General features: G+C 32.8%; 1 protein-coding gene across 1 annotated transcript; it reads left to right on the top strand.

Moving 5' to 3' along the window:
* Positions 1-9,733: 9,733 nt before the first annotated feature.
* LOC135789688 (CAP-Gly domain-containing linker protein 1) lies at positions 9,734-24,689 on the top strand. Its single transcript, XM_065299641.1, has 15 exons — positions 9,734-10,179; positions 15,126-15,191; positions 17,061-17,150; positions 17,301-17,660; positions 17,715-17,910; positions 17,965-18,190; positions 18,454-18,513; positions 20,412-20,552; positions 20,618-20,782; positions 20,856-20,876; positions 21,069-21,279; positions 21,347-23,889; positions 24,006-24,202; positions 24,269-24,450; positions 24,512-24,689. Exons 1-15 carry the CDS (start codon positions 10,125-10,127, stop codon positions 24,556-24,558), a joined length of 4,560 nt encoding a protein of 1,519 aa, XP_065155713.1. The 5' UTR covers positions 9,734-10,124; the 3' UTR covers positions 24,559-24,689.
* Positions 24,690-24,815: the final 126 nt, after the last annotated feature.

Below are 24,815 nucleotides of genomic sequence, written 5' to 3'. Positions count from 1 at the left end.
TTTTTTTTTATTGCCTAGTGCACGTCGCATACGTCGTTGATGCGCATTGTTGCTGTCAGACAACACAGCTGTTTTGGCAGCGCACAACGGTTTTTCAATTTTGAGGTTCTGTCGATTCACACAAGTCCATTCCGAATCGCTCTGAATGTAGCCGAGGGGCCGTGCGTGTTTGCCTTTTGCGTTGTGCGCCTTTTGGCACTTGTTTTTTTCCGTTTTTCCTGCGTTTTTCGCGTGACGGAACGAACGCGCGCATTTGACACGCGGACGCAGTGCGGTGAACGCTTTCAACAAGCGCGCGCGCGCGATAATAAAATTGTGTCGTGTGTGTGATAGCGGGCAAAAGTGCGAATCGGATTAATAAGGAAAAGGAAATTGCGCGCCACGCAACGGCCAGCCAGTATACGGACGCCGGTGAGTTTAATAATAAGCGCTGGGATATATTTAGAAAACGGAATTATGTCAGTAGTGGCATGAGGACAGAAAAATCCGCAAATACGTGCATTATGCACGCAACATTTTCCTACACAAATTTCTTACATTACATTAATGTTTCGAATAGTTTAATATTCCAATAATTTTAAATCACTGTTATTCTTTTGTTTTTATATGAAGAAATATCAACAAAAGAGGCCATTGTTATATATCTAGTCTAGTCATCAAAGGATGAGATTAATTCGTGCTCTGATTATGCTAACATTTTCACTCCCAGCTGGAAATACAGAGTGTACAAGTATTAAATACGAACTATAGTCTATATAATCACTGTAGCATTACATCTTCTACGAAAATTTAGCGGAGCAGTTGTAGAAAACTCATTTATTACTGTTTTCTGTGTACTTCGTGGATAATTTACGGTTTTATGAGTTTATAATTGTAGTGTTCTCAATTTTACACACCTTGGTATCTGTTCTGTTTCTATTTTATTATTTTTTTTTATTTTGTCGGTTGGTTAAAGGTTCGCTGATGTTGCATTTCCGCGTTTCTTACAAGCATAAATGTCATTTCTTGTTGGCATAAATGTCAGACGCGAATTTTTATTCATATATTTACTAGATACTATTTACATTCGTTATCATTATGTAAAAAATTCTAGATAATATTATTTATCAGTGTTGAATCAGATATTTATGAGATATTTATGATTTTTATTCGTAAAACTGGTTTATTTTTATATTTGTTTGTACATTTGGTTGCCTATAGCACAACTCAAGCCAACAACATTTTTCGAAATAATTTTTCAAGTTTCACTCAACAAAATATGTTTTTTTTTTTGCATGATAAACATGATTTAACATTAATTTATAATTGTTTAATCACAAATTACTCATCAAAACAAAACTTTATTATAGAAACATGCTCCAATTTTCAATTTTTATTATTCACACCTCTAGAAAACGCGCAGTTAGAAACATATATTTGCATCTGTGATTACGTAAATCGTAAAGATGTAGACATGATGAGGCATGAAATATTATTGGGTATGAAGTAGGTATTTGTTAATTAAGTCGAGATGATGGGTCCAGTCGGTTCGCGTTGAGTCAGGCGGCTATTTTTAAGCAAGTGTTCGATTAGAGTTGGTTCTCAACGAGGATTGTTTATGACTGTTTGGGTACAGATTCTTTTTCATTCACTTTATTCTCTAAAAACATTTCAGTATGTATAAAACGATGAAAGGTATTAAACTAATATGTATAAAATATTTTGGGGAGGTGATTAATAAAAGAAAAAGCAAAAATTATTCATGGCGAAGCATAAAGTAGAAAATTTATTACGAAATTTATAATTTTTACCAAAAATTCATCAATTACAATAAATTTTTTTTTATCATTTTTGATGTATATGTCAAAGTCGTATATTCAATTTCAATAGAGGGCGTTACAGGTTATGCATAAATCTATCTATAATATAAAAATGAATCGCAAAATCTGTTGGTAAGCGCATAACTCAACAACGCCTAGATGAATTTGCCCAATTCTTTTTTTAAATGTTCGTCAAAGTCCTAGGATGGTTTTTACGGCGAGAAAAATTCGAATAATTGCCGGGAAAACCCTACAGACAGCCCTTTTCTATAGGATAAAAGTTGGCATTGAGATTCAATCATAGTTATAGTTAGATAGTTGAATCCGAGATGGCGCGCTGATGTGCATTATTAGCAATTCTTTATATAAACAAAAATTTATTTTTTTTACCAACCAAACGAATAATTTCTATAAAAATATCTTCATCATAGTAAATAACATATATTTCCGAGCACTTTAAGAGACGTTTTCATGAAAATTTATTATTTCAATAAATTATACGATTATTTTGCTTTGATTTTGATTTCAAAAGAGAAAATATAATTTTTTTATGATGAATCTTTCAATGAAAATTCACCAGACGTCATGAACACTGCCCTATACCCAATATAAGCACACTTATGATAATTATACGGGCATGTAACAGATTTGAAATATGTGCGTGTGTTTATATGATCCAATTTCGCCATTAGTATGATGAAATTCAGCCGTGAGACCGTGACATCCCTGAAGCGAAGCACATTGCGCTGGCTTCACTGAAAAATATTTCATTTCAAACTATCTGCGATCTCTACACTCTATAGATGCGTCTTATTCATATTTAATATGCGACACTTAAGTCGCTGCCTCAATTGCAACACGCATCAAACGCCGTCCGAAAACTGTTCCACTGCTAATACAGCAACGCACGTCCTGATATATTTTAAGTAAATAATTTAGGTTAGTGTAACTCTACTATTTATCAAATTCGTGCGGTCTAAGTGTTTCTTGTGCGCTGGATCACTTCCAGGAACGCTTTCAGTTTTTTTGCTTCTTTTGCGTGCTGCGGGCATTGCACGTATTCCGAGAATGCGAAAAATGCTCGCAGACTAGGCGTCGCGACGCCGCACACGCCTGCGGGCGATCAGTTGCTATCGAAAATGGAGCGCGACAAGACGCATCGCCGCATCCTGCATACGTTCCTGCAGAATATCTCGTTTCGCTTTCATTGTGCGCCGATATTATTCGTTTGCGTCGTTTTATTAATTTAAAGATAAAAAATTCAAAACCAGCAAAAATAAAAATAAAAACATGGAGTTCCTATTATTATTACTATTTGCGGTATATTTTTATATAAAAACATAAAAAGTATAAAAATATTAATTTTTGGTTTTTGTTTCAGTTGTGCGAGATTAAAAGACTAATGCCCAATTAACGTACGCGAAACAAATCAATAATTTTTATTTAAAATTTCCCTTCTAAATTTATAACCTGTGTAAATATTGTAAATATTTTAATCATGACTGAACCGAACGCGAACGTGAATACCAATATGAATGCGAATGAGGCATCACCGGCGCCTTCACCATCTTCGCCTGTTTCGCCTACTAATGTTAATCCCAACTCACCGCCTGATAATAATAACGAAGATGCGCGTTCGGTGGCGGGTAGTGAAAAATCAACGGCGAGTTCGCGATCGGGTATACCCAAATTTGGCGGGTCCAGGTTACCGACGAAAAGTGGTGCTCCGCTGGGGATGGCTTCAGCGCATGGTGCTTCTAATACGTCGCTAGCGTCCACTTCGGGGTTTCAAGGATTGGACGACCTTGTGCTGGACAAGCGAATAAGGCAGCTTTACCGAATGTTACACCGCCGAAAACTGGTGAGTGATTTTTATATTTTATTTTTAATTTATTTTTTAAACGTTTTTTTTGATAGAAATTTAATTATTTTTCTAATTATCGCGTTTTTTTTTTCTTTCATTAATTATGATTTAAAGTGGCTGGGCGAAAAAATATTGTGTGTACAACGCGTTAAAAATTATAAACACATAAATACGACGTTATTATGTGATTTAGTTATATTTTTTGTTTGTTTTATTTTTATGAGGTAAGTGAAAGTGTTTTACATTAATTTTAAATTAAAATATATTTTTTTTAATTTTTATTGTGAATTTAATTTATTAACGCGTGAGCAATTTTTCTCTCCTATTCTTATTTCCTTGAAAATCCATTCGTCACCGGCATTTTTTTCTCTTTGATATTTTGCTTTCTCATTTCTTATTTTTGTTCATTTTATGAATCGTTAACATTTCGTTTATTTTCGTGCCATTTGTCACCTTCACACAATTCATACGTAGTAGAAAACAAGCGTCAAGTAAGTACGAGTTTTTCTTCTTCGTTTTCTAGAAATTTAATGATTAACTTAGGTTTTTGTTGATGATGTTTTAAAACGTGACTTTTCTAAGTGTAATCTAAGGTTTTGTGTATTTATAAACACTCTGTGTGGCCTTTGAATGTGATTTCCGGTGCATTTTTCATGTCGTCGTTGTAAAGCTAAACAATGCTTAAAATTAGCCCTCGAATGTTACGACTTGTGACTTTTGCGTGTTTCCGAATGCGTTTCGGTTCACATTGAGTTGTGAGTGGCGTTAATGGCGCTGCGCTTTTAATGTTTGTTGTGTTATCATTGCGAATGCATTACGCTGTCTGTATCCTTGCAGCGCATTAACAAGTCAACTTGAAACATGTCTGTATACCTTCCTATATCATCTCGCGTGTCGGTTTAATTTTGGTTCGCGAGTATTAATATTTACGCGATACGTAATTGAAGACTCGTGTCGGCGGCAGCGGCGGATGCGTGTGCGAAAGTGCCTTTTGTTTGGTTTTGCGTTGATTGATGAAATCGATCGCGAACGGAGAAACACGCAAAAATCTAAATTGAAATGTTTTGTTTATTGCTTATGCTTTTGTGGTTCGTTTGGGTTGGAAGTTGAAAAGTTGAAAGGAATGGCGTAACTTACGTACTGCGAAATGTATTATTATTACTCCCACAAGAGTGCGCGCACGTGTTTTCTTTTTGTTTTGCTAATTGAGCAATAAATAAGCAATAAATAATAATGGCAGTAATTTAAATTTATAAATTAGATTTAGTAAATTATTCATTAGAATGCGTATTTAATATTTATACGGATTTGCACGACTACAGGTTTTAGAATGAACTAAAAGTGAAGTTCTTAGATAATTAAAAAATAATAATTTTATACTCTTTTTTTGTTTGAAATTAATACATTCGCGAAAAAGTGTTTGTCAGTAACGCTGTAGCAATACGATCACAAACGCGAACTCGCTATTATAGATAGTATGAGTTTTGCCGGATGACTCAGCAATATAAAATTATAGGGTGATCTCCGATCGTGTTCGGGTAAGATCGGCAGTGACGCAGCATAGTTTTATTACTACGCACTAACTGCAAAAAATCTTCACTTCCAGTTAGGCACCACCTGTGTGCAGTTAGTTTGCATTCATTGTAAGCAACAACTTAGGGGGCGATTTTGTCCGAACGCGATCGTCAACTATCGACTGATACAACGTTTGCGTCCAATGTTAGCAGTAGTAACATCGATAAAGGATCGACGTTGCGATTCTCTTGCTTTTACACGTCGTGATCGACACGAAGTTAGTAACAGAAATGTGACTTTTGACGAGTGTTACTCTCGGTCCCCCAATATACGAAGGGGAGCCTTCGTTTGTTTATGATGAGTCATATCTACACTCATCGAATATTGGTAACATTTCATTTATAAATTTCACTTTTTGAAAATTATTTTAGTTTAAAATATATTCTATAGTGAAATACAACTAAAATTTTAACTACAAATCCAAGTAATATTATGAATTAAATCTGTTTCTATTTTAACGCAAATTTAATTTATATTTTACACAAATTCTATTGTTATTAGACAGGTTAGTCATCAAACGAATACGTTTATAATTAATAGTTTGAGGTTTACGTTTTGGCGGTGCGAATTACTTCATCTTTTACATTACGCAATCAAACGTAATCGAACGTAACTAAACTCTTCCTTCTTGTTTCAACGAGTGCCTATTATTCAACCGTTTAGTTTTTAATGTTCCACGCTAAAATCTATTGTATCTATTGTTTACGTAGTAGTGTAGTATGGTGTTGGAATAATTAAAATTTGCATTTTACAGCGATTTAACCATTGATCTGTGCTGATCTGTGAATGTTTGTAGTTAATTTTCTGCGCGCAGTTTTCGTTTTAATGGCTACACGCGCAGCGCAAATTAAGAGTTTTGCGTAAGTGTGAATGTCAAGAAAAAATACTGTGTTTTACGGGTTTTGCGAATGAGTTTTTGATGAGATCTGAGACCACACATCACGCGTGGGCGTTCAGGATATTTACGTGTTTAATTCGATTAATTCTCGTAGACGCACGCGAATGCCATCAACATTTAATTCAATTTAAAAGAAATACATCAAAAATATATATTGCGTGTAGGAATTTGTGAGGAATTTGTTTTTATCGGTTGATTTGTAGAAAATGTGTAGGTGTATTAACTTAGCATCAATTTCCAGTAGAAAAAAATATTTTCAGCTTATTTTTTGAAGAAATTAGCATGGAAATTTAAAATTTTTTGTTGGGATTTGAATTTTCTAGACAACAAATAATTTTTTTTTCCAAAACTCATTGAAACAAAAAGAACTTTTTATTAAAATTTGAAAATTGACTTTGAAATTGTATTTCACTGCCTAGCCATGAAATACAGTTGATTAACTTTATCTGGTTCTGTTTTATTTCATAACTAGCTTTAGGCCGCGACTTCGTTCCGGTAGTGATGAATAAAAATGTAATTCGTTTTTATTCTCTTGTTCAAGACATAGTAGGTATGTGTCAATTCTATCAATAAGATTCTCAATTTTATTTGAAAGAAATTAATTATATAAAGAATTGCTAATAATGCACTTCAGCGCGCCATCTCGGATTCAACTATTTAACTATAACTATGATTGAATCTCAATGCCAACTTTTATTCTATAGAAAAGGGCTGTCTTTAGGGTTTTCTCGGAAATTATTCGATTTTTTCTCGTTATTAAAACCACTCTTCGACTTTAACAAACATTTCAAAAAAAGAATTGGCCAAATTGGTTTAGGCATTGATGAGTTATGCGCTTACCAACAGATTTTGCGATTCATTTTTTTATTATAGATTATATGTAATTTTGATAATTTTTACGTCAAACCACGTTTTATTCTACGTTTTTTACTTTTCTACACATTTAACCCTATGACTAAATTGTTTATCATTTTTCTTAGAATTCCTGGATTAGTAAACACTCTACTATTCTTATCTTTCATATTTTGCCCAATTTTTAAATTAATTCTTAATACTTTTCAAGTAGTATATTTTTATGTTAAATTTTGTCACCCACAACTTAAATTCTACATCACTCCGGATTTAATTCCAAGATAAAATCTATCATAATATTATGCAAATTATAAATACAAAATCACACACCAGTCAACTCGAGATTAGATCAAATTTACGAGTTTGACATTCATAATAACATTCATAATATCTTTATACCTCCATATGTTAAACATTTTATTTATTTGTTTATTTACTAGCAATATTAATTTAATCCACAATAAATTACGGATGATTGCCGAAACGAGTAGCATTTCCGGCATTTATAAACTTTATTTATTTGCCACGCTGTCTGCTTGTTTATTTATTTACTTATTAGCAATAATCTTAATTTGCATCCATCGTCATGATGAAATGCTACATCGCAATTCCACGTGCAATTCAATGCATTGCATTAGTCATCGTCACAACAAATATTCTAATTGGATTTTAATTCGCTGGGAATTTGTATATTGTAACATTTGAATGTGATAATTTCCCGCCCGCATCAAAACTACATTATACGAATATGTTTTATATTTGCCTGTGGCATTAATTTGTGTTTTTGTTGTTTTTCTCGAACGGCACATGTCGGATTCAGATTTCGTTAATGTATTCCAATTCCGCATTATTTCGAAAAGTCGGGGTGGAGATTGTGGACGCACCCACGATTCGTCCATAAACAAAAGCAGGCTGGTTGTGAATGTGTGTGTGTGGAGTTACGTGATTTTGACGAATATTACGTCGCGCGGCGAGTTCAAGTTCATTTATTACTAACTATGTATTCTTTTATGAAGGTATGATTGGTATGTGCTGGTAGGTATTGCTAAAGTAGCACTATTTGTTTGCTATAATAGCCGTTTCGCCTGGTTGCCCGGTTAACTGGCGATGAATATTAATTACATATGTCTAAAGATATCACGTTGTAGATTAACATCTTGAATAAATATTATACGAAATTAGATTGGTATTAATTATATCGCTATTATGAATGAATAATCGAATGAGAATGAATGAATTTCAAATAAAGAAATTGAAAAAAAGATTTTTTAATTGTATAAATTGGATTGGAAAAAATATTTAAATCCGTAATATAAAAATGAATTGCAAAATATGTTGGTAAGCGCATAATTCAACAACGCGAAGACCAATTTGGCCAATTCTTTTTTTTAATGTTCGTTAAAGTCCAAGGATGGTTTTTATGGCGAGAAAAAATCGAATAATTGCCGGGAAAACCCTAAAGACAGTCCTTTTCTATAGGATAAAAGTTGGCATTGAGATTCAATCATAGTTATAGTTAAATAGTTGAATCAGAGATGGCGCGCTAAAGTGAATTATTAGCAATTCCTTATATAATTAATTTCTTTAAAATAAAATTGCGAATCTTATTGATAGAATTGACACATACCATGTCTAGAAGAAGAGAGTAAAAACGAATTACATTTTTATTAAATACTATTGGGACAAAGTCGCGGGCAGAAGCTAGTTTATATATAAATCAAATAATACTCATATTTTACTCGACTTAAATACTATACGTTATTCACTTATTAGTTTTCCGGGAATTTTCGTAATTTTTTTCCAAAAGATCATCTTAAACTTACCATTTACTAAACTTAATTCAATTTTGATATTAAACGAATTTTCAAAATCAATGCATTTTTTAATTAGGCCTCCGATTATACCTATATATTTTATAGATATAGAGATATTGCATCATACTTTTTAATTTGAGACTTTCAAATGAAATTTTTAATTAATTAATGATATTTGCAGTAAAAATGATGATAAAATCTTAGATTAATAAAGTACAGTATTCGATTTATACATTAAATGATATTTTATTCCGTATTTCCGCGGCAATATAAACAAATAACCCACAACGCTGTGATTAATAACCCACATTATGAACTATAAAACTTCTAAAAACTTTCGCTAACCTAAAATTGATCGTGTAATTTTTGCACGTGCGGTTTTCCTACGAGTGGGACAAACGAGGTAATATAACGGTAATATCTACTGGTTTATAGCACCGTGCACATAAAATAAGCTATTATTTGCGATGACGTCATTTGCGGATTGAACTATAAATGTTCAAACGACATTAATTTTGAAATTATTAACGGCAATAATTTTTAAGTTGTAAAATTCATTATATCTTTTAAGCTACAAAAGATATAGTAATTGTTTTTGTTTTACTGAATAGAGTTAAACAAACAATATAATATTACCTACACCAAACAAATCTCAACATTGAAATTTAACCGTAATTTAAACAAAAACGATGATTCAGACATGCTAATTTCAAATCTAAACCGAAACTCGAAAAAAATCGCATTCAAACTAAACCGTAAGCAATCCTACTCAATATTTACCTACTCCACAACCATTCATTTAATTTCATTTCGATTCTCGATTTATTCCAATGTTTGAATCTCGAATCTTATATTAAATCCCCTTCCACTTCGTTACCTCTCACATACTCATGCCTAGAGTCACATTAATTAAATTGAATGCGATTTAAAGCACACTTGAATGGGTTGGATATAGATATAGATGTAACAATGTTGTTGGATGTGTGTTTTAAGACGGGTGGGTCGTATTCAGTATTGGTAATGGCACCTAATGGATTATTTGCCTTTGGCTGCGGGTAGCCGGGTACATTAACCACTACTCTGCGCGCACGCCATTCAAAAGTGTCGCGGCTGCAAAACGTGCAACATCGTGCAAAATTTATTTATTATATTTTCATCATTTTTATTATAACACAATTTAATTTTGCACGTGATAATAATGTGAGCAAGAATCAAAATTCAAAGAAAAATAAATTAAATTATTTTTAAATTGAAGAAAAAAAATCAACACCAGGATTAATAAAAGGATTATTTTTGCATCAAGTTATTATTTTTGAGTTTCTATGCCGTCTGTTTCGTTTGCGGATTTAGACAAAACAAATATGAGTTACCATCACGGTGAGTAATATTTTTAAATTAATTTTTCTGTTTAAAGATTAAATTTTTCTCATTTTGCATTTAAATAGCATTTTTACTGCCTAGACAATAAATTAAATTTAAAATTATTAGTTTTAAGCATAAAAATACTAAATTAATATTAAATTTGATAAATAATAGCTGATTATATAAAATATACGATTTAAAATGATTCTAAAACAATTAGAACACGCCTATTGTTGGCTTCACAGTAATTCACCGTAATTATCTACGTATATGTAGCCTCAATTAGTGTCGAATCATTAGTTTCAATTTTACTCCTCATTGTTTGATTACACACATACACACACACACACACTGGAATGGTTTCAGGACATTAAAGATTAAGCAATCATTCGTAATTGACCAAGAAACAAAACAAAACAATTGAATTATATTTGTATTTTCTATTCATTGCACACATCTGAAATTAGTGAGTTTTGATAATTACGTAGATATATATTATCATTAACATATTCCAGCGGGCATTCCTTTTGTTTAATTCAATTTCGCAATTGTGCAATACCGCCTGGCGCCGATGTTAATAACATACGAGTAAATTCAATTACGCACACACTGTGCGTTTGCGTGTGCAACATAGAACTTACAACATGCCGATATAATTGAAGTTTTATGTCTCCTAGGTCGGCGCGCACGCAAATTCTTTCATGTTTATCACATGTTTCGCATTATATTTGCGTTGAAATTATGAAAATGCGCCGATGCAGTCAGTGTGAGCGGACGTGATTTATTGTGATGTTAAAATGTTTATGCGAATGGAACATTCACTGGAGGTAAACAAATGTTTAAAATGGTTAGTTTATTGTTTTCGATTGAGTTAAATATGGCGCCGCGTTAATAACACACTTTGGTAGCTGATAATTTCCGTAATGTAGTTTTTGTATTGTTGATTGTTGAAGGCGGCGTGTGGATTTGAATTTGAATTAAATGCGTTTGCGGGTAAATACACACACATCGCTTGGGTTACGTAAGAATTATTAGCGAACGAAGGTTAAATGTGTTAGATTTTCCAGTAATTACCTACACAACACATTTATACATACGTCAGGTATTGTAGAGGACAATTATACAGGATAATGAAGAGAAAGAACCGTAAAACTTTTAAAAATGAATTTTTTTCTTTAGTTTATGTATTTTTTGATATTTGTAGTTATTTTGTTATTCGCGATAAAAACAAATGCAATAAATCGAAAATCACAAAAATCTTTAGGTTGGCCAATGCTTTGAGTTGCAGTATAAGTATCGAACATATAATTTTACTAATAAAATATTTATTTCTTGAAAAGTTATTTTTTTACTTAATTTTTGATTTATTTACGCTTTTTATTAATTTATTTAAAATTTCAACTCATTAACGCCGAGATAAATTTAAAATGACCGCTGCCCGCCCATCAGCCATTAATCTAAATTTATTATTATTACAAAATTTCGTTTCTGCATGCGAAGGTTGTGTTGCTATCGGCATTATACGTATTTTGTCTTATTTTTATACTTTTCTATCCGTTTATGAAATTCAACCGATAAATCATGTCAGATCGTCCGTCCCTCTAGAACCGCTTGTTTTTTGCGTCTCTCTTTGATTTGCATAACACTCGAATGACACAAAATACAAGTTGAGAAGTTGATTGGTTGTGTTTCCAAGCGTCGATGATGTTATAAATTATAGCACAATTAGCCGGACACGTTTTACATTTTTCACGGCGTAGATTTGCTAGAAAATGATTTATTTGCATAACAATTCCACGAAGAAATGTAATTAATTACGTAGGTATTTAGTAGAAATTTATTATTTAATTATCTTGAATTTATTTTATTTTAATCTTTTATTTCAATGTTAAACGTGTTAAGTTTCAATTTTCAATGTTAACACAATGTTACTTCATGAGAACTCGAAATGAGTGACTATATTTTTATTTTTATTTTTATAATGCGTGGACATTCCCAGAATTGTTTGAATTTTGAATTTAAAATACACGCAGTTGTTTCGATTTAGTTTAGACTGGTTTTGCTGATTCGTTCAAAGTAAAGTCATTGAAATTACTCTGCGCTACACCTTTCGGAATGCATAATGTTTGAAATGTTATAATGACCTATTTTTTATAAGACACGTTCGCGAATGTTTTCAATTATAATTTTAAAATTCAACTGAATTGAGAACTGAGTTGAGAATGACACAGAGTGACACTTCTCATTCAAGAAACACAAACACGCACCTGTCGAATTTAAATCGTGTTTGTGTGGGCTGTCAAATTGTCAACGACCAAAATTGAAACATACAAACATGAATGGAGTATAAATTGAATTAATTATTAGTTTATTTGAAATAGAGCTAAAAATAATTTAATATGGTGTTTGAATTTTATTTTTTATTCTTGTTTTCGTAAGCTTTTATGCTGAAAATACTTATTTTTAATTCTTATTTCTTCAAAAATAACTTTGACATTGACCTTCTCTTATAATTCAATTGTGGAAATTAAGTCAATATGAAGATACGTTGTTATATTGTATATTTAGTGCGTAAAATTGCCATTTTAGACACGCTAATTTACAAATTTTGCAAATGTGTATTGTTTTAGCACAAATGGTACCATGGTCGATCATTATTTGCCATATAAAACTCTTTTATGAGAATTTTTGTTATATAAAAACGTTTTAAAAGTATATTTATGCACTAGCGCGTCAAAGTACAACTTTATACACTAATAGAACTCAACCAAAGTTTTTATTTTCTAAAATAATCAGTTAATAAGTTAGTAAAATGTACGCAATATTATTTTTTAAAATTTCTGAGATTTGTTAATTGATGATTTTTATTTTCGATTTATGATTGATTGATGTGTGTCATGGACACAATTGCGAAAAAACCTGTCGCCAAATTTTCACCATCCTCTCTTGAAGCACACATCTTGAATACAATATTAATTAATAACATCTCGTCGATAAACGTGTTTCGCAATTGGCAACACACACAGCTGGGGGTATTTTTTGTGTACCGTATTTGTCTGAGCCTGAGCAAAACTTATGCGCATATATAGCGAAAACATGTGCTCGTACAACTTGACGACATATTAATTAATTAATAAACACAAAAAATTAAAGAAAGATTACTTTAAAAGGCATCTTAATGCTTGATTGAGTGCTCGGGACGTGTGGAAAGTTGCGGACGCCATTTTCAGACATTCAGACCTTCTATCTGCCAGCGATTGATTGTGGAAGTATGCAGATTATCGTGTCAAGGAAACACTAGTTTGGAAAAACGATATGATACAGAAACAAAAGACGCTGAATGAAAATGACTCAATTTGTAGCCACAATTATCGAGACAGATCGAAACGTAATTTATGCATTCGGTTTTATTATAAAGTTAATTTAATAAACGAATAAATAGATCGCATGACATCACACTTGGGCGGCACCGTACGACTACACGAAGTGAACTCATGACATTGATGATTATAGGTTATGTGTTTACAATAATAATAAATATAATAAACTATAATAAATTGATTGTTGCTTGGTTCGCGTAGTTTTTTAATAAAAATGAATTTTTATTTATTTGCTCAATAAGATTAGCAATTTTATTTTAAAGAAATTAATTATATAAAGAATTGCTAATAATGCACTTCAGCGCGCCATCTCGGATTTAACTATTTAACTATAATTAATAATTATGATTGAATCTCAATGCCAACTTTTATCCTATAGAAAAGGGCTGTCTTTAGGGTTTTCCCGGCAATTATTCGAATTTTTCTCGCCGTAAAAACCATCCTTGGACTTTAACAAACATTTTAAAAAAAGAATTGGCCAAATAGGTCTAGCCGTTGTTGAGTTATGCGCTTACCAACAGATTTTGCGATTCATTTATATATATATAGATTTAAAATTCACATCGCGAAATTATGACTTGCATGCAAAAATAAATATTGTTCACTTGTGTTAATTGAATGCGCAGTGCAATGAATAAACATACTGCTCTCAAGGAGTTTTGGAAAGTCCTCAGGTGCGAATTGGATTGAAGATGTAAATGTGCGAAATTTCATTAACATCATTAACACCTACGTATTTTTACATTTTTGGGATTTAATAAAAAAATAAATAAAAATAGGTTAGTATTATTTTATGTAGGAAATGAAACAGTTTGAATAAATTTAAATTTCTCCCGATGCAAATATGGCGAAAGAAAGTTGTGCAAATTAGTCGTACGCCCAGTTGAAACCACAAATTGCTTTTAACTTGACATTAGCATTGAAATAAAAAACCAAAAGTTAATTAATTAATAAATATTGATCTTCTGTAAATGAAACCTTGACCGATGAGTATTATTATTGAAGACTTAACTCGATAAAATCATACAGCATAAAGTTTACATTTTATATTTTATTGTTTGTATTCAATAAACGTGTACGAGTACAAGTATTTTGCTTGTGATATTTGCTCGGTGTGATGGTTTTGCATTATACTGCACGCCCACGTGGGATTAGGATGATATTTGTTTATATCTGTGTGCGTGTTTGTGAAGTCCACCCACGCAGAGTGGAAATATTATGACGTGATGTGGATGCTGGCCGGAGAGCGGACGCGGACAAGGTTTGAATGTCAAACGCAAACAACAAATATAAATTCAATCATTGCATTAATATCTATATTATTTATGAATCATTTGATTGATGCTTAATTATTTCAAAGTCTGGACAATAAAATGCTATTTAAATGATTATTGTAGTTAAATTTGATAGGAATTAAAAAAAAATGTTTGTTTGGTTGCTTATATTTGATCGATAATGATTTATTTCAACGTCTAGACAGTAAAATGCTATTTAAATGCTTATTTAAGTTAAATTTGTTATGAATTTTTAAAAAATGTTTGTTTGGTTGCCTATATTATGAGCTATTTAAATTGCATGCAGAAATGTCCTCTTCCTACGATTATGTGCGCCGCGCATCCGACGATCTCAACCGATATAAACTCTCAGGTACAGTACAGCATCTCATTTTTTTTTCAATTTCGAAATATATGTTTCTTTTTGAAATTTGTGAAATAATTGGTGCTTTGTTGGTCTCCACAACATTTGTTTTGCATGTGTCTCTCTGAATAAATCACACCTTTCGCACGTCTGTGTATGGATCATAATAGATCTAATCGAAATGGACGAATTCGAAGAGGATTTCTTTGGCAATCGCCTGCACAATTATTCGTCCACCCTGCCGAAAACGCTGAAGACGTTCAACTCGTCCTTTGACAATGCGTACAATACTTTTAAGAATTACAAATCGCCATTTGAAAGTAAGTGTTTTCTTGTTCAACAAAAAAAAAAGATAAAATTAAAAGATAGAATGAAAACACGTTTACACTTACATGATATTTAGTTTTTTTACATTTCTACACTTGTAATTGCATTGTATTAGATCGGACATGTTTTATTCGGGACCTCTTTGAAGATGTAGACTTTTTCGGCAATCCGATTATCAGCTATCCGCCGAGGCGTTCTAGTTTACGCAGGGATCGTAAGTGGAAAATGAAAATAAAAATCATGCGTTGAACATGGTTAGGAAGCTTTAAAATCCCATTTTCTTGATTTGTTCAAAGCTTTTCAGTTTAAATTTTAGGGAAATTTTATTTGCTTTAAATTGGCTTTCAATAAAAAAAATAGCAAAAAAATATTTAACCTATAAAAATTGCTTTCGAAGTAAAAAATTTTTTTTTGCAAATAATTTAATTTTATTTTTTCAAATTTTGCAAATAATGAATTACATTTTTATTATTCCCCTGACATATAAAACTCTGTACATACAACTCTGTCCACTCGCTGCAACTTCTAGAATTTTAATACAATACATGCCACAACAACATAAACAAACAAAACCATTTCAGTAATACGCTTAATCACTATCTGAATACATCAGGAAATAATTGTGTTTGTTCTCTCTGCGCTCTGTTCCCCGATGCGTAGATAGTCCAGATTATTTCAAGGACGATCCTTTCAAGGATTACACGAGTAGCAGTTACAGCAGCTACAGCAAACCCCCAAGGGCTTTTCACGCGAACGCTCCAACTCCAGGGAGAGATCACGTGAGCGCTCTCCATCTTTACGACGCACGTCTCGTAAGTCAAAATAATCGAAAAATGACTTAAAAACATAAAATAAGTAATGTTAAGTAAAGTTAAGTAAAGATTAACTTTTGAATAAGTTGTAAATATCTAAAATGAACACTGACGAATTTCCCAGTCTTGCTAATACTCGTATATCGTAAATAAAAATGGCGCAACGACATCCGACATCGAAAATGCTTGGTGTCGCACCTTGACATAATAAATTCAAACATATGCGGTGTTGGAAGAGTAACACCGATTTGTTGACAATGTTTACATGGTGCTGGCATACTATTATACAGGGTGTAACAATAACTTTCATAATATTTTACTTTAAAAAGATTTTTTATTTTAATTACTCTAATATTTATTATTATGAAATAATTTTAAGTATATTATCATTCCTATAGATGATTTTCGCATTTCCTTTCCTTTATGCTCCGCCCACGTGAAATTGCTCTCGTGTTACTAATGCGCGCGACATTCGAGAAGTTTGCGGATATTTGCATGACGTTTTGTCGCTCATCTCAGCGTCCGGTCGACCGGATAATGACTAGAGGCAAGACGTTGAGTTGCCCGACAAATTAGTTGCACGTTGACCACTGCATCGTGTACTAGGCATTTTTTATTCACTATTCACAACAAATTTTCACTTTTTTCATTTATTGCATCTTGTGCTGCATTGTGGTATGCTTTCTGTTTTTATTTTCTGTGTGTGTTTGGCTGGTGTGACTAGTTTTGCTTTGTTTAGTGGGTAGCACGGGCACTGCATCCTCAATGGACGCCCTTTGGGACTTACACCCGCGCCGGCTAAGCGAGGCCGGTCTCAGCAGATATTCAGGTATAGTTAAAATCACAAAAAATCAAAATTACATTTTTCACTATTTATTTATAAAAAAAATCATAGTTTGTGTGTTTTTTATTTTTGTTTTCTAGGAAATAAAATATGTTTTTTTATATATAAATGTTAAAAATATTAAATTTATTGTAGATAACAGCACGGTGTTAACCGAAGACACAAACAGTTTCATCATTGGTCAGCGTGTGTTTGTGGGCGGGACGAAACCCGGCCAGATTGCGTACATTGGCGAAACGCAGTTTGCTCCAGGCGAGTGGGCTGGTATAGTTCTAGACCAGCCAATCGGTAAAAACGATGGCTCTGTGGGCGGCATCAGATACTTTCAATGCGAGGCGAAACGAGGCGTGTTTAGTCGCCTCACACGCCTCACTAGATACCCCCTAGGGCCGGACGTTGCCGGAGGCGGAGATTCATACTGTGCTAGCCCCTCCCCTACCAATGGCATGCGTAAAACACAGATTTCCCCCACAATGAGCACAAAATCAGCTTTAAGTAGGTTTAGATAACCTCAAAATATATTTTAGGTTAATCAATAAATAATTGTAGGTATTTCAAACACTAGTTTGGCTTCTGCGCATGTGGATTTCAAAGTAGGTGATAGGGTGATTATCAAATCTGGCCAAGGATCCAAAGTGGGCACGTTGAGATATATGGGTTTCACTACTTTTGCCAATGGAGAATGGTGTGGTGTTGAATTGGATGAACCAAGGGGTAAAAATGATGGTTCAGTTGCTGGTGAAAGGTATAATGATGAAATATTTATGCGTATGATGTTTATTTAGTGATTTGTTTGTAGATATTTTCTTTGCCGGCCGAATTTTGGTCTATTTGCGCCCGTGACTAAAGTAAGTCGCTCGCCGTCCAATCGCAGGCCGAGTAACTGCGTTGTGCACTCGACGAGCATGCGCCGCTCCAACTCGAAGGAGTCGCTTATGTCTATGACATCGTCGCTTGCGTCTGCCTCTGCGTCTGTCGCGGCTGCGCGAAGGGTAAGACTGGGCGTGACGTCGTTAACACCCAAGGTTGGTTATGGTTGTTGATTAAATAACAAAAAAACAACAACAACAACCAAAACCTACAAATAAACATTTAAAAAAACTAATTATTAATTATTAATATATTAGTTACGTTTTTGTTGTGTTGAAAAATTAATGTTTTTAATGTTTTAATTGATTAATTTGTGGGTTTTATTTTGTTTGTTTTTGTTTAATATGTGTTTATATGATTTTGATTGAAATTAATGTGTGAATTGTGTTTTACGCTTCGTTTATGAACAAATAAATAGAAGACGCAAACGCCTCCTAAAGCCAACTCCACCCCGCTGCCGTCAAGGACCGCCCTGCAGGTAACCTATTCGTACTAATTTCTCGAGAACACACGACGTCTCACGACGACTACTGCTACTGCGCGTTAATTGCATTTTAGTTGTTTTTTTTTTTTGACAAAAAGAAAAGAAATTAAGTTGAAACATTTGCACCTGCTTTGCTGCAAACAGAATTGTAGTCAAAATATTATTAAAACAAAACACAAAAGAAGTACTGTACCTAATTTGATATTTGTATCTACATAAAATTATCATTAATATTTAACGTAGAATAAGTTAATTTATTAACACATGATTGTTAGTGTTATTTTTTGTTTAGTTTATGTTTTAAGTTTGGAATTTATTGTAAATTGCATTGCTATTACCACTACTACTGCTGTTGTAAAAGAATTACATTTATTTTGATAATTTATTTAATTATTTGTTGTGTCTATTGTTGCTATTATTATTATTATGATTTTATTGCTTCCTTATTTTATTTTACTTTGTATTGTTTTATTCTTTTTTGGTAGTGCTTTGTTTTTGTTGTTGTTGTTTTGATTGTTTGCTTCTTGAAATTGGTCTCCTTGAGTGCACGCCAACACTGACAGCTTCCAGTCGGTTTTATTTATGCAAATTTCATGTAGGCAGCGCAGCGCGCACATAATACCTACTTATAATAATAAAGGTAAATTGGAAGCGCCGTTATAAAATGTTTTTATAAATTTATTCAAAGTAATTAAAAGAAGGGAATAAATTATCGGATGAAATTTGCTTCTGCTTTTTTTAAAGTAGAAAATTACATTGAACTTTAAATAGGTCAAACATTTTATGGTTTTATTTAATTTATTGATTAAAAATTATTTATTTTGAGTTGACATTTACTTAAATTGATAGTTTTGATTAATATCTACGCTTGAAAACAAATATAATTTTTTTATCTTTCCTAGTTTTTGAGTTATAATGATTTTTATCTTTGCATTTATCAATAATTTCAATTGTAGACTTGTTTTATTTTGATAGTTACACCAAATCAACAACGCGGTCGTATTTTGTGCTTTGTTATATTTATTCTCCATTAAATTTCCTTTTTAATGATTGTTTAATCAATGTTTTACTATTTTAATGTATAGAGATATACAGCCACAAAAACTGACAACTTTAAAATGCATTTCGGTTGGAATTCTGTTTTATGTCTGCTGATTTTGTGGAGATGTAACACATCTATTTAAAATCACAGTGCTTTAAATAAACAATGGTTGAAAAGCAAATTTTAAAGAGGATAAACCTTTCTTAGTGAAAAATACGTGACATTTGTTGTTTTTGTTTGAATTTAGAGTCAAATGAATCCAAGTTTCACACATTCAAAAGATAAAATATATAATATCAACGAAATTAAACAATTCTGATAGATAATTTCTTCCATAATTAATAAATTTCATCAGTAACTATAGAATACAATCAATAAAAACATTTTTACTATTCAAAGATCAAATAAAACCATAAAATTTTTAAAAAATCACAAAATTAAATTTTTTAAAGTTCAAGGAGAAACAATGAAAGATAAAACAATACAAACGAATATTACTACTTTCTTAATTATAATACTTGCAGTTTTATCACTTGATTAACTTTTGTTGCGCTTATTGACCTTGAATGTCCAAATTTGGCAGACAATAAACATTTATCTCCCTATTAAACTATACAAACATGTTCATAGTTTACACCTGTGTCCACCTATAATGTAAACAAATGTATGTCACATTCGCGCACGTAATCAACGCGCAATTAAATCAATTATTTGGAATTGCAGGCAAATGTTTCAACTTTTACAACACTTTTCAAGTTCAACTAGAACTAGATTATCTGTAATTTTAATTTAGTGTTGATACATTATAATGTGTTTTACATTGTGATAATTGCCTTCTCGTTGAATATAGGACGTGCTCAAAGAAAAGCAGCAGCACATCGAGCAGCTGCTCAAGGAGCGTGATCTGGAGCGCGCGGAAATCACAAAGGCGGCAAGTTTGGCTGACGAGGCCGAGCAGCGATACGTATCGATACAGAAAGAATTTGAAAATGTGAGAAGACAGCATGTTTACATTCAAAATTATTTATATTACCATTCTGGTGTGGTATTTTTCAGTATCGACTTGACTGCGATCGTAAACTAAAAGAATACGTATTCAAATTGACTGAGTTCGAGAATGAGAAGAAGGAATTGTTGGGTCAGCTGGATGAAGAGCGTGGCAAGAATGAAGATTGGCAATTTAAGTTTGAAGAAGCTGCGATTATTAAATCCGATGCAGAGGTAAACAATAATTGTTATCAAACTCAGCAGGCATCATTATTTATACATTTGACACTATTATTTATTATTACAGCACCGTATCAATGCACAAAACGTAAGAACAGAGTTTTCAATTGTGTGTTTTTCATTGGTGTCTTTTTTGGTTGTTTTTCTTTTCATTTTTTGTGTTTATTACTTTTTGATGTAAAAATTTCGGTTTTTAAACGTTTTCTTCGATGTGTGATTTGTTATTTGTTTAATTTTTGATATAATTCGATTGTTTTAATTAATTTCTGGTAATTTTTAGAGTACAAATGAAGAACATGTGGCCAAAATCGCCGAGTTGAATTTACAACTATCACTACTTCGGTCTGAGCTTGAAGTTGATGCTGGAAAATTATCCCAGGCGAATGAAACTATCAACACCTTGAAAGAAGCAAATGAAGCTGCCAAAGTTGAGTTGGAGCATGCGATTGAGAAGCGCTCTAGTTTGGAAAGTGAAGAAACAAAATCTATAGGTATGAAACTTGGTTTGAAAATTGGCTATAGGCAACCCAATATTCACTTAACTTTAAATTTATACAGAATTGGTTCAAACTTTGCAATCCCAAGTTGAAGAAGCGAATACAACGTTGAAGCAACACCAAGAATTGTCTGCTAAGCAGATGGATGATTTGAATAAACAGTTGGTTCGGTTAAATTCCGAACATGAAGTGGAGACATTTAAACAAAATCAAGAGATTGAGGAACTGCGTGCCAAATATACCAACGATATTAACGCCAAAAATGATGAATTGAAATTATTAGCTATTAACTTTGAAGAAGTGAAAAATTCACTTGAAAATGTTCAGAAAGAGCATGAAAAATACAAATATGAAGCTGGAGTTGGTGAGCAAACGATGAAGAAAGAATTAGATAAAATCAAAATGGAGATGAGTGCTAAGGTTTTAGAATTGGAGAATCAGCATGAGACTAGTAAAACGCAAACGGATGATATGAAGAAACTAGAAGAAGCTTTGGCACAAACACAAGCTGCTTTAGAGAGTCAGATTCGTGAAACAGAAAATGTTAATATGGAAGAAGAAAAATCCATGATTGAAGTGGAAAAGTTAAAGGAGATGCTTGAACAATCAAATGGAACTATAAATCAATTGAAAACAGAGATGGAACAGAAAGTAGAAGATTCCAGGAAAGAGTTAGAGACATCAAATGTGAAAATAAACGAAATGACAGAGCAAATGAACGCGTTGAAGAGTGAATTAACATCAAAGATTGATCTATTTAAAGAATTGCAATCAAAATATGAAAATTCCGAAGAAGAATTAGCTAAAACTTGCCAGAAATTAGAGAAGGAAAAGACTGAGTTTGCGCAGGTTCAAGAGAGATTGAATCTTGAGTTGAAAAATCTGGAACAGTTGAAGAATAAAGACTCGCAGTTGGAGTTGCAGCTTGGAGATTCACAAAGATGTGTTGCACAACTCGAGGAGAAAATGGCGGAGGCGCTTGTGAATAAAAACAAGATGGAAGCAGAGATTCAACAATTATTGGGTGCTAGTGGCGAGGAAAGTTCTAAACTAGAAATATTAAACAAAGAGTTGCAGGCGAAACAAACAGAATTAGAAAACAGCAAGAATCAATTCGAAGCAAAGATTAAGGAGTTGGAGCATTCTCTGCAGGAAGTGAAGATTAATTTTACAAATATGGAAGAAAAATCGAAAATTGAGAAAGGGGATCTTGAGCAAATGAATGCAGCTTTGAAGCAAACAATTGAAGAACTGAATAATGCCTCTGGTAAATCTCAAGACAGTTTGAATAAAACTTTAAGTGAGGTTAGAGATGAGTTAAAAGCTATTAAGCTAGATGTCGCTGATAAAGACGCAGCACTTGAGAAACTCAAACAAGAATTAGGAAATGAAGTTCAAATCAAATCTAATTTAGAATCTAAATTTGAAGAAAGCACCAAACACACTCAAGAATTGCAAGTTAAACTTGAAGAAGCTCTTAAAGAAATTGCCGCTTTAAACGAAAATGTGCAAAGTGCAAATGAACAGCTTCAATTGGCACATAAAGATGTACAACAACGCGCTACAGATAACGATGATTTAGTTACCAAGATGAAAGCCTCCTTCCAAGAACAAATTGATGTATTAAATGCATCTGTTACCGAAAAAGATGTAACTATTCAAGAACTACTTGCAAATATTGAAGAAATTGAAAAGCAGAACAGTCAAAAGGACGCGAATGCAACCGAAAAAGATCTAGAGATTGAAACTATGCTCAAGAATCATCTTGAAGTTAAGAAACACTCGGAAGAGTTACGTTTGGACGTTGAAAATACCAAACAACAATTAGAAAACGCCCAGGCAGAGATTCTCAAGTTGAATGAAAGAATGCACGAAATGACCGCCAAGATAACTGAGAAGGATCACGAACTACAGGAAGCGCACAAAGGAGAAACTGTTATTCTTGAAAAGAACAACAAAATCACCGCACTTGACACAAAACTGATTGAAGTTAACAAAACGCTTGAATCTATAAGCGCACAGTTAGAAACGTCCAAAACCAATGAATTACAGCTACAAAATCAATTAGAGATTAAGATTCAGGAGTGTCAAAAACTACAGAATGATGTGGAAATTAGTGCAACCAAAGAGGATGAGATTAATAAATTGAAAAATGAGATGCAAATTATGCAAAAGTCGATGAGTGAAACCGAAGTATTAAATAATGAATTGCGAGAAAAGTTAGGCAAGATGGTTGACGCTGAAACCATTAATATAGGCGAGATGAAACAGTTAACAGACAGGTTTAATCTCTGTTTGAAGTTGTTTACAGTATTAAAGGTTACTGATGAACACAAACAGCAATTATTGGCGAGTCAGGATATAAAAGGCTCGGAAATATTAGTGGATTTGGTTACAAAATTGCCAGTACAAGTTATCAACGATAATAAAGATAAACTCCAGCAGTTGGAGCAAATGATCAACACAAGTAATGAAAGTCTACAAGCTGCCAACGATAAAATCAAACATCATCAAAATGAGATGTTATTGATGCAGCAGGAGGTGTTAAAGGCTAGATTGGAAGCAGAGAGAAAGGTTACCACCGTAAAGATTTCCGATGAAACGGTAAGATTTCATTTTATTAGTTTGAAGGTTATGCTTTAATATAGGTTATGTTTTCGATATTAATTTGCATGTTTTTTTTTTCTGCTTGTTGTGTCTTTTTGTTGGATTAACACAAGATCAACAACAATAACACGGGCAAATCGAATTCGAATGATTACAAGCAGCTGCTGGAGGAGAAACTGGAGGCGGAGACACAGGTTGAGTTTCTGCATTCAATCATCGCGGATATGCAGAAGAAAAACGAAGAGCAAAAGGCACGCATTGAAATTCTTGAGAGTGGATATAGTCCTGCAGCTGCAGATGAATTAAAATTGTAAGATATCACATTTTAAATATAATTCCGTCATTTTATAGTTTTTAATGTATTTTTTTAATGCAGGATTGGTTTAATTGATAAAACTGTCACACCGCGTATGTATTGCGATATTTGTGAAGAATTCGATCTGCACGAAACCGAAGATTGTCCGACGCAAGCAGATGATGATATGCCTGCACCTCCTCCACCTGATGGCAAGAAAAAGGAGATACCACCACCGAGGCCTTATTGCGAAATCTGTGAAGGTTCGTCATTGTGACTTATATTATTCTGTATTTGGATTAATTCTTATTGTTTTACTTGTAGCATTTGGTCATGCGACGGATGACTGCACAGAGGACGAGACATATTAACAGCAATGCAGATTAGTTCAATTTATAACGAATTATACATTATTTGTTATTGTTATTCTTATATTATTAACTTATTGCCCGAACGCTCCGGTTTTGCGGAGTTGTGAAATACATTTTTATTAAATCGTAAATGGAGATTGCATTTATCTTAAACTAAGAAACAGATCCTTTATAATTTCATTCCTACTATACCGACATTGGAAGAGAAGAGAGAATTGCGCATTTTAAATGAAATTAAACTAACCTTTACGTTATTT

The sequence above is a fragment of the Atheta coriaria genome, unplaced genomic scaffold, assembly GCF_025399875.1.
Source record: "Atheta coriaria isolate IRGN ID8LTWV9N9 unplaced genomic scaffold, Caltech_Dcor_3.1 hic_scaffold_3_pilon, whole genome shotgun sequence".
Taxonomy (NCBI): domain Eukaryota; kingdom Metazoa; phylum Arthropoda; class Insecta; order Coleoptera; family Staphylinidae; genus Dalotia; species Dalotia coriaria.
The sequence above is the reverse complement of the archived record's forward strand: the minus strand, read 5'-3'. Positions and strand labels throughout refer to the sequence as shown.